This window comes from Malurus melanocephalus, unplaced genomic scaffold (genome assembly GCF_030028575.1).
Source record: "Malurus melanocephalus ecotype Western Australia unplaced genomic scaffold, MMel_1.1 scaffold_11, whole genome shotgun sequence".
Taxonomy (NCBI): domain Eukaryota; kingdom Metazoa; phylum Chordata; class Aves; order Passeriformes; family Maluridae; genus Malurus; species Malurus melanocephalus.
The window spans coordinates 1,309,576-1,321,249 of NW_026623243.1; the positions used below are offsets into that span (position 1 = coordinate 1,309,576).

General features: G+C 36.9%; 1 protein-coding gene across 4 annotated transcripts in view; it reads right to left on the reverse strand.

The window, feature by feature from the left end:
• Positions 1-11,674, reverse strand: part of CADPS2 (calcium dependent secretion activator 2) — a 270,492-nt gene that overhangs the window by 206,736 nt on the left and 52,082 nt on the right. For all 4 annotated transcript variants that reach the window (XM_057378528.1, XM_057378520.1, XM_057378511.1 and 1 more), the window contains exon 2: positions 7,108-7,221. In XM_057378528.1, coding sequence (XP_057234511.1) covers positions 7,108-7,221 — 114 coding nt within the window. The remainder of the gene's footprint in view (positions 1-7,107; positions 7,222-11,674) is intronic.

Sequence of the window (11,674 nt, forward strand, 5' to 3'; positions counted from 1 at the left end):
TTGATTAAATGAATATAGCAACTTTCTACAGTGGATTGCTAATCAAAACTTGAAGCCTAAAGAAACCACATGAGAAAACTCCAGAATCTAAACAGTCAGGAGATAGAGAGATGCAGGTTGGACTAACTTTGGCTTGAATGGAGTCCATGTGTGTCTTGTAGCAATTTTCACTCGTATTGAGATACTTCAAGTGTGCTCTCAAGGTGAAACTACACATCTCCCTCTGATCATAGAGAGGGATATTAATTCAGTCAYGGCTGAATATCTGCTTGACTGCTAAAAGGAGAAAAAAAGTGTCCTGTTGGTCTGCATTGATTTGGAGAGTCCCTGAGATACTGCTGAATGGAACACACAGATATCACAACAGAAAGGCACAAAAGAAAATTCACTGACATTAATGTAATTCTTAATTAAATATTTTCTGATATTATTTCCACATCCAAAGGACTTTAAGGGCTCTGTACTGAGACCTGGAAAAGGYAGCAGGAAGGATAACTTAAAAACATCAAGGGTTGTCATCCTTTCATCATGAAGTGAGAGAAAAATCCTTCTGCATAATGATTTTCAGATTAAAAAAAAAGAAGGAAAAAAGCAGAGTAAAATGTTCATATCTCCTGCAAGATTTTGCCAGATAGGATGCTAAACTGTGACAYTTTTTACAAGTATTGGGTTAGCTGAAAAAAATCCTCACTGCTTTTTCTTGCCCAGAAGACAGCATCAACAAATATGTGTATACTCTGTGTCTCAGTGCAACATGCTGTTAATTGCAAAACCAAGGTCCAAATAAGTTCTGTTTTCCTCTGAGACTGAGTAAAACAACACTGAGATTAGGGAAAAACAATTAAGCAAAGCAGGCCAAATTCACTGTTGTGTAACAATGTGGGCCATTGCTGGTTTTCTAATTGGTTTGTTCAGATTAATAGACAATCAGAATTTATCTAATAAACAAGTAGCTAGCATCACATAATGCTTACTACAGTAGAGACACACCTCACTACCCAGCACTAATTACCTCTGCAGTTAGTGTCAGACCTRCAAGGCCTCCTCCTTTGCCTGGGATAACAACATTCACCAAAACAAGGATACCGTTACCAGACTTTTTTTTCATATACATTCAACGAGCCATTCCTTTCTCTCTTCTTAACAGCACACACCACTTTCAAATCAAAGGATTGGTGTAAGTACTGCACTGAACTCTATCCATCAGCTACTTACCTCATTTAGAAATTTGAAATACAGGTCTGTCACAACAGTGCTAATACAGAAACTTTATGGCATCCTCAAATTAATAGTGATCATCCACAAACATCAGTGTCCAGAGGGACTGAACAAACACAGTTTCAACAGCCAGAATTTTTTCTCTACAGATATACAGCCTCTCTGACACCATACAGGTGGGAGTGAAAAGGGGAGTTCTGGTCTGAAAATGCAAATAATAGTTGTTATTATTATTATTATTATTATTATTATTATTATTACGAGAGACTTTGTGGATTTCAGCACCGATACACTTTCCATGCAATAGCAACACAACAACACTCTGGAGACACGGCTGTGCATCAGCTGTACATCACAAGGCCTCCAGTTCCAGTCTGTCAGGTCTCTCCTTGGCGTGAAGTGGTCGAGATCATGTAAAGCATGTTTTAATTTGTTGTATCTTATCTCCCCCTCGCTTCTTTCAGGAAAATAATTAGACTGCTAAGAGTGAGACAATCTCCATWACATGCCAAATTGTGGTTTGTGATCCAAAACACCAAAGGCATTAGAGCTTCTTCAGCAAAAGGGATGACCTAAATAAATTTGTGTAATTCATCCTTCTTGGGGGTGGCCTAAAAGCTTTTTATGAAGCTTTTCAAAGAACTAAACCAGACATCTAAAATAAAAGACCACATGGAATATTTACACTGACCTCAAGTCTGCCAATGTTTTAAAGCAACTGGAAGGAAACTGTAAGTGCTAATAGGTTGCAACTACAAATGTATTTGGTGACAAAAGGCTCCCTCACAASGCAAAACACAAGATCATCCTAAAATTATTATAAGAAAGCATCCTTTTGAAACAGCTTCTCCAAATGAGAATGCACCAACCATAAATCCCATGCTGGTGTAGTATTCAGGCTTTTGAAGAGAACCTGAACAGAGCAAAAAGCCCRTATCCTTAAATACATGCACATGCCAATTATGAATTTTGAAAAAAATGAAAGCAGAAACAGTCAATTTATGCCTTTAAAYACTTTTAGCTTCTACACTTACTAGCCCAACATATTTAAAGAAATGTTTAATCTACTGATTCCATTATTTTGCCTCAATAACATAAAACATGTTCCAAAGAATGCTCCAACATTTAATTACTATTTATTTTTTGTGTACTATGTCTTGATTCTAATGAATGCTTTTTGGTAGATTTTAATCTCTGAAATATTCATCAGGATCAACTATGCCTTTTGYTGCCTTGAATAAAAACGGTGTGCCTAAAATAGCTGATATAAAAAATAAAGCTGTAAAATCAATCAAAGCTCTACTTAGTCCAGAAAGCACTTCATTTTTCTCATTTCATCAGTGAGATCCTTTTGCCTTCACGTGCATGCAAAAAAAATTCTGACCAAGTTTTCCATAATCACAGGCAGAAATAGCATCGTTTCACTCCTTTCTGTACAGAAATACCTCAAATTTTTTGCAGAGTAACACAGCRTTTAATGTCTTCATATAAAAAAAGCTCACATAAACTCAATTCATCCTTTTTGAAGGATAAGTGCAAGGGCTTGCATTAGCAGGTCAGGATTTGGTACCAAAGGAGCTTGGTGATTGTACAACACTTGGCACTCTTAGTGCAGAAGCTGAAAGTGTGTAGGTGCCACCTACACGCATTGGTGTGAAGGAAAAGCTTTCTTTTACCATTCAGAAAGCTGTAAAGGGTAGATTAGGATTGGATTTTATAATAAGCATGGTAAAATACAAGAACAGATTTTCCAGAGAATTTATAGATGCGCCATTGCTGGAAGTCAAGTTGGATGCAACTTTGAGCAAAAGACATCCCTGCCTGTAGCAGGCAGATTGGACCACATGATCTTTAGAGTCCCTTCCAACTCAAATCATTCTAGGATTCTATGACACGGGTCGTCTGCTCTTTCTTATTTTTTATTTTCTTTGTTTTCCACTTTTAGTTCATTTTTTGCAGCCTAGCAGTGCCAAACTATTACCTAGGTTTGTATAAACAAATCACCTCATTTTAAACAGCAAGTATGTTAAATATGATCTATTTTATATTCTCAAAACACCCCCAAGTACTAACTGTTACAGATCCTGCATTTAACATTTAGTTTTAAGCAGCATGAAGTAATCATGGCTTAGAACCACATATTTAAAATGGAACAGCCAAAAAACAGGAAAAACACCAGTACATAGCACTTCTTGCAGCTTCACATTGCTTTAAGCAGAGTTGAAAACCTGAGAACTTGCAATTATTACAATATTGAAAAGGTTTTTACAGTATTTCAAACATTGATTACAGTTCTTTGCACCCATTTTACTGATGTCTAAGACTGCATAAATTCAAGATTAAAGGATTAGCACTGYGAGTTTTGCCCAAGGTATATGCACACCTATTAAAGGTAGGTATATTAAATATCAAAAATGAACCTCTCAGGGCTCTGCACAACAGCATTTTCCAATTTCAATGAAAGAGCATGCAAGAATTGATGAATGAAAGATYATCTACTATTTTACAGACAATTTTTTTAAATACTGAGTTGAAATAAGCAAAAAAATACTTTATTTCATAAGTAACTTTCTCACTTAATTTATCACTTAGCAGTGTGTCCAATATAATTACTCATAAAAAATTGCCATATGATTGAATTTTTCTCTTTATCCAAAAAGCAGCACTAGCATCTGATGTTTAACTGAATAGAATCTGTCTCCATGTCTGTAATGGATTTTTTCACACAAAAAAAAAAAATTAAAATCCTATACTAATTCTGACAGAATTATTTCAAAAAGAGAATTGTGAACATTTCCATACCTTCTCTAAAACTGAGATTGAAGATGAAAACATTCTTCAAGAGAATCATACTTACATGCATACAAAAATCAGACACGCTAAATTTCAGTGATACTTTCAGAAAGTGTAGTGAGATGCTAGGGGGAGATTATACAGAACACAAAAATAACATTTACTGGAGAATTAAAGAAGGGTTTATGTAACTTTTCTATGAATATGAATTTTTTTCTACTACATTTTTAAGATAAATCTAAACCAATGCCAAATTATTCACAGACAGTCTTAAAAACCATAGCAGCATTGGAAAAGACATAGTGATGGAAATAAGGCAAAAAAATTGACTGGTGGAAACTTCCCAAGTGGTTCTGACCTAGGAGCATGACCTGCAGCACAGTGAAATGAATGCTGACATTCAGATTTATTTATTTAGCAAATAAATTGCTCTTTCTGCAAATATTTATAAAAAAGTAAATCAAGACTGAACAATAGTAAGTTCCTAAATCCTTGGAGCTTGCTCTTAAGATTCTTAAGAAAACACATTCTGAACAAACTCAGCAATTACAGATTACAGTGAAAACACCTCCAACTTCAGATACAKAATTTGTGTCACATCCCCAAAAGAGACCTTCTCTTTCACATTCCAAGTTAAAGTGGAAAAATCAACTACAGTAATGAATATACCCTGGATTTGCAAACAATATTATAATAACCCCTAAACTATGATTACTGCATAGGATTAAAGGCAAGTTAATAATTTCCAGAATAAAATAATTACTGAGCAGACCACGTATTTGTTTCCTTCCCTGTCAGGTAAAATTGAGCTGTAAGTCAGCAACTAAAGTATAAGGAAATGAACACTTGGGTTTGTAAGATGCTGTATGGCAGAAACAAGGAGAATGCCCACAGTTCAAAATACTAACAAACATCACCACATGGAAGATGTGATGGACCACATGTGTTAACACAGAGAGGACAAAGCATCAGAGCACAGAACAACAGAACACACAAAGAAATAAGAGAAAATAATATTTTCAACAGATAGGTAAAAAAGAGAAGGAAAAAGGCCCAAGAGAGGCATCTAAGTAATGATGAGAATATGCAGTCAGATGCATCAAATTTGATTAAAAAGCATTAAAGAGGAGCAGTAGCTTGAAGTAAGGCTCAGCTGGATTCCACCACTGCCCTGTTCATTAAATCTGCTGGTGACTATCTGAAAAGAACTTAAAAATGAGTAGCAAATGCTCAAACTGCACAGCCAGAAAAGACTGTGCTAGTCTGAAAGCAAGTCTGTGGAAAGAATGCAAAATGGGAGGCTGGGATAAGCAAATAAAAGACTTAAGAACCAAATTWCAGCTGATATATCAGTTCATGGTATATTGACAGAGGATGAAGTCCTTGGTGTCATTATATCCTTGACAGTAATACTGTGAGCTTTTTTTAATTCTCTGTTTGAAACTGGACACCCAGAACACTTGCACACTTAAGTCAAAACGGTGAATGTCTGAAAATAGCTGGAAAATGTAAGACTTTCATTTTATAAGGCTGTCTTAGATTATTATGCACAGCCTTTCACTGCAAGAGCAGATAGGCTAAAAAACAGGCCCAATGTGTCTAAAAAATTTCCTTCAAAAAAGATACAAAGCAAATCTTAACCATCTTAACCATTACTGCTTAGACTTTTAATTTAAAGTAATTATTCACTATTACAGCCTTTCCAAAGAGCAGACTACTTCCTCTAACACGTCAACTTTTTAACAGTGTGCAAAAAGAATGAACTATAACCATWAAGTCCTTTTCAATTCTGCCCCAAATTCAGCTTCTTGAGACATCCCYCCACTCTGAAACCTACTGCTGGACCACTAGCTCAGCCTTGCCCTGCAACTTCCAACTTGTCCTTCCTCCCAGCCTAAACCTCTTCATCAGTTATACAGAAATATAGATTACTTTMTAGCAACTTCTGTCGTGCTCTCACACCTAAAACAGTTTCTAGTTTCATCTGCAGACTTATCCCTATCATTTCACAAGTGTTTTTGTGATAATTCCTTAATTTCAAATACCACAGCATTGATCAGACCATGATTTGGAAACACCTCATACTGAGTTGTATGGTTTCTACATAAATTTCTTTTTCTGCACACTGAGCCCATGATTTCAGCACAACAGGAAAACCACTTGCCCATCCCTCTCTTTTTTTTTTTTGTGCAATAATTTATTGTAGATAAAACCAAGCTAGGACATAAATAATGTATTTTTCTCCTCAAAGAATAAGTTATTCACTAGTAAAAAATAGCTGATAGGAAAAATAAAGGAGTAATAGACCAAAAATAAAGCTTATTTTGAAAAAAGAAAAAAAAAGATATGGTTGATTGAAATATGAAGGAAGACCCCTCAAAAGACACAGAAGTTTAACATACAGCCCTTGTGATTCATTGAGCAGGTTAGAAGTTAAGATGAAGCGAAATGAAAATACAGTAACATTTGCTAAGAGTAAGAAATTAATTCACTACCCAAATGCTATGAATAGGGAACTATCCTCGAAGTTGGAATGGGACCTGTCCCTTAGGCAATTAAAACWACACCTACAGATCTGCACTGGGGGCTGTAGGCACTGAACATGCCTGGGAGGTCTCTGCAGACTCTGAGAGCTGGGCCATCTGCATGGAAAGCTTCTGTTCCTTTGGAAGGGAACAGGTCCTCACCAAAACCTTCTGCACGGTAACTAAAAATCAGAAGACATATTTCTCAGGATGGTAACTTATAAAGTGCTGATTAAAAGAGGTACTTTGGACATATGGAGATAAAGATAGCAGTGCCTAGTTATATCAAGTGCTGCCAGAAAGATTTTTAGCACCAGGGGTTTTTCACTTTATCTTCTCTTTTTAACATTTTTTTTCCTTCTTAAAAAAGGGTGAATAKTCTCCAGTTCAGTTTCTCTCTTGTGCCCAGGCAGCAGATTTCAACTTTTAAAACAGCAAAGCTGGTTTAGCAGGAAACTCTCTCTAGCAGGTTTAGAAGTTCACAGCCTTTGAAACTTAAAATTACTTTCCTTGTCCATGCATTAAAAGGCATACCATGAACATACTAGAGAGAACAAAGCACACAGCTCACCTCGTAGTAACTTCGCACAGCATTGCAAAAGGCTTCATCTGCTACGATTTGTGTCTCCCCATTCAAAAAGGCCTGGAAACGTTCCTTCAGTACCTGCAGCTGCTGCTTGTTGAGCTAGGAAAGAAAAAAAAACAAGGAGAGGGGAGAGAACAAAAATAAATGTAGTTAGTGTTGAAGTGGAAATATGCAGCACTGTACACACTTGGAACTGTGAACRGGAAAGAAAAGACAGAGGCTCCCTGGGCACTGCACTCCCTGGTGAGTGGCAGCTCTGGAGTCCCAGCTGGACAAACCAGGTTGTGGCAGCCAGATATGCAGGAGCATGCAAGTAAACTTCTGCTSTTTCCACGGTGTCCTTGGAATGCTGCAGGTAGTCTGCAGGGATGCTTCTGTGCAGAATTTTATATGCATATGCTGAATATAGTGGTCGACCTTCCCCGTGGCAGCAGCACTAGCTAATAAAACTTAGCTCTTAGCTTGCCTTCAAYACCTGATTTTCTTTTCAGCCTTCAAATAACTGAATAAAACCAACTGAGATGCCTCTATTTTTTTCAGTAATCTAGGCACCGCCATTGCAGAGTTTCAACAAGCATGTGCACTGTGAAGAAAATGGACTTCCAACCATGATGAACAACATGAAACAACGGATCTTGGGAGCAGCAGACAAAGGGCTACAAGATTGACACACAACATTTGGTGGACTTCATATCAAAGTTAAGTACATTTTTAAAACAAACTCCTAGAAGAGCACATGATTAAACTTTGCAATCGACCCATTCTGATAAAAGTTTAATGTTATGGGGAAAAGCAAAGTTTAGAAGCCCTACAGGGAACCAGACACAGGTCTGGATTGCCAGGGTTTCTATCAACTCTTGAAATATTGAGTAAGATAATTCTCCTTATCAAATCTGTGAGAAGTCTGAATGTCACATCAAAGGAGACTGCCACTAACATATTGATATAACAAAGCAACAGGAAAAAATACTTGGTTTGCTTTTACAGAAAGTGAAAACTCACAAAAAGTCTTTATTCCAGTGACTATTCTTGAACTTTAMATTTAACACTAAAAAAATTCAAACACAACTGACTGAAAAGCTTTTTGATCCTTCCTGTTTTTTGCTTAAGTAAAACATACAAATAAACAAACAAATGAATGTCCAGCCAGAAATTGTAAATACTTTTTCAGAGGGCAGAAAGTTATATTTGTGAAGGCTAACCTGCAGCAAATAACACTGCCCCCACCCAAYGGCATAATCATTTCTTACTGAAGAATTTTTTGGCATCTACAGTAAATATGGTGAGCTTAGGCTTTCAGCTTTCTTATGTCAACACTTTGAAATAATTTAAGTTAAAACACTTATAAGATTAGCAAAATCTCTGCTATCATGATAATGTGCCTACCTTGGACAACTCCTATTTTCTTAATATCATGGAAAGATTTTCATCCCACACAAAGTTTACTAAGTTTGCAACTCGTGCGCTTCTTTGAAAAATGTAACGATTTTCTGCAAAGCTCTCCAAATTGATTGCAAACCTGAAAGCTGTTTTATTTTGACAGGAAACAATATTATAGATGCCATCTATATACTGGGTATCAGAAATCTTCTGAAAAAAAAAATGAAATGTAGATAGCAGTGATGCAAAGCCAAAAAACTATGCCTCTGAAAAGAAATCCAAGCTGGTTAAAAATACATGATCATTTTGCTCCTCATCTTAACAGAACAATTAACAATAGAGAACAAGCCCCAGGAGACCCCTATAGGAAAAAAGGCCTCCTGTTGAGGCAAACAAACTTCAACAGAGGTTGTTGCAACTTGGATAAATTTCCCACCTAAACTCCTGAGAGCAGCAGCCTGAACTGACAGCCCAGCCTGTACCATTGCTAATTAAAAATCAATGGAGAGAAGTGTTCATATTGAGTCTGCACATCCACCCAAAATGCCATCTATCCACCTTCCTGACCAACACCCATTCCTTGTGCAGGATCCGCACAACAGATGATGGCTGTTTATAACAGAAATCAAATTTCATTCCACTTATTTGATTCCCCTTATTCTCCTCTCATTTTCTAAATATTTTGCACAAGTCAGGGATCAGAAAATGTAAATCATTATGGGTGGTTTGAGGGGTTTCTTCCAGCATACATATGTTTTTTTGGGGGACTTAGAAAAGAGTCAAGAACTCAGACAGTGCCCCTCTGCTGAGCAAGCAGCTCCTCCATCCCATACAATATTCACAGCTCTGCTACGAGAACATGCAGGCTCCCTGCCAAAGCAATTATGAAAATGTGTTCATGCTTGCCGACTTCATTCTTCAGGTGATTTGCTTGTCTATTACCCACATATCAAACAAAAACATTATGAATAAGGCAATGAAACACAAATTTAATTCTGACTTTCTCATTTCTAACCACCATAGTTCAGCAAACTGAAATGCCTTTAAAATATTTATATATGGCTTTCATATTCACTACTTTAGGTAGAAACAAATTCTAATAGTTGAGTGGCATTTTAGGATTACTGTGTATTTCTTAAATCACTTTTGTTTCAGTGCAAAATCTGGATGTGCGGAATAAAGTTCTTCTGCAAAGCTAAAAAATATTTCCAATGGAAAAAATGAAAAGCTACAACTTGCACTAAGGATGATYTGAAATCTATTTTACATGTCCCAAGCACTGTCATATATAGAGACAGTTAAATTTCAAGATACATAATAATTTATAGTAGCCTACTGCAGCATAAAGCTTCTCTAGGTTTCTTTGTCAGAATATTGAGTGCATAGTGAATTCTCTTTCGTCTCTTTTTTTTTTGTTGGTTGTTTTAAATAAATTTATTAACATTATTAAATTTGCAGCACTTTAAAATGAAAAAAAAATAACAGTAAAAGTAATAGCTCATAAATGAGGAGAGAAAAAGGAAGTCTAATGGCATTGGAACGCTGTAGTTCCAAAAGCAGAGAAGCAGGTGCTTGAACAGCACATTGGCTCTTGGATACTGCCAAGCAGCTCCAACTGTTGAAACCTAGGCTATCTTTGAAGTTGTCCATCTTGGTCAACATGGAACAAGAGATGAAGACATAATGTACAATGAGAATCCCAAGAAAAATGTTTAGACTTAAAGGGAGTAAGCCCAGGCAGATTCTCCCTGCTCTGTGCTCACACAATGGAGCTCAAGGCCCTTCTGCAGGAGCGCTGCCTTTCAGTCACAGCCCCTTTCTTTCCTCCTCTGCTCAGTGCAAGACCCACACATATCACACCTTCGCTTTCAGTCCTCTCTCTTCTTCAGTGTCAGTGCCTCTGTTTCCACACTTTAATTCTGGCAGAAAGAATCACAAAGAGAAAACTGAAAGTAAAAGAAGTTACATTACAACATGTACCCCCAAATGTGACCCAAACTCGGAGTGCCACCAAAAGTGTACAGCAAAGCCTCACAGATTCTGCTGCTTTCCTTTACTCTGCTTCAGTTCTGTATTGCTGGCTTGCATTTTGCATTCTCAGTGGTACAGAACCTGTTGCCATATCTCTGTGTGGTACTTCGTAAACAACTGCTGCTTCATGGGAGAATGTATAACTAAATTCCAGTGACTCAGAATATCAGAYTTGATTGCATTCTGAAAAATGACTGAAGATAAGCAAAGACAAATTTAAGGGCAAAGAAGATTAACTGCCCTCAAATTTGTTTTTTTCTTTATTGCAGTCACACAACAGATAAAAATTTTTCTACCCTTCTACAGCTCTTTCAAAATAGGTATTTTTTTTTTTTCAATTTAGATTTGCTGAACTTAATAAGCTACAAAAAAAAAAATGAAAACCTGTATTTAAGACAGGGTAAACTTCTCAAGGAGCTATATAATTAAATTAAGAATAACTTTTTCAGGTTGCAGTAGCAATTTAACTAGAGTAATATAAAGATATGAAAGAGCCTCAGCACTTACCTATTAAAAAATTCTCACCTTGCATTTAATTTTTCAAACAAATAATATATCCAAAYATGTTCCTCTTTGAACATTAATTTACAGATTTGCTTTTTCCCTTCTAATGTGAAAGTTGGGTATGAAAACCTAGARGCACTTCTGGTTTAGCTCCACTCATACCTTAAAACAATACCAATAAATGGATTTGTGCAGAGTTTAAATTCTTATTTTTATAAGAAGTTGCTTCTCAAATAGATCTCAAAGTTCAGGGAATTATTCCAATGTCACAAGGTTTACTTCCTTAAGTAATAAACTCCAACATTTTGAAGGAAAAATGAAGCATATGTTCATTTTTAAGAGCAATACTGCTTATTTCTCCTTGAAAGACAGAAGGAAAAAATAAAACTGTAGCTTCGCTGCACTTCATGTCTGATTAAGARCATCTCCTGCTTCTCAGTGCCTAAGCACACAGAGCGCTCACTACTGCCCTGATCACAGGCACCAACAGCTGCCGGCAAAGGCGTAACTCACAGCACCGCCACCCTTAGAAAACTTTGGCCTGAACTACGAACAAGTTTAACGCGCGGTCTGTGCGTGGGGCACAGCCAGGCTGCGGCACAGCCCCGAACCCCGCGGATGCCGCCGGCAGCGCAGG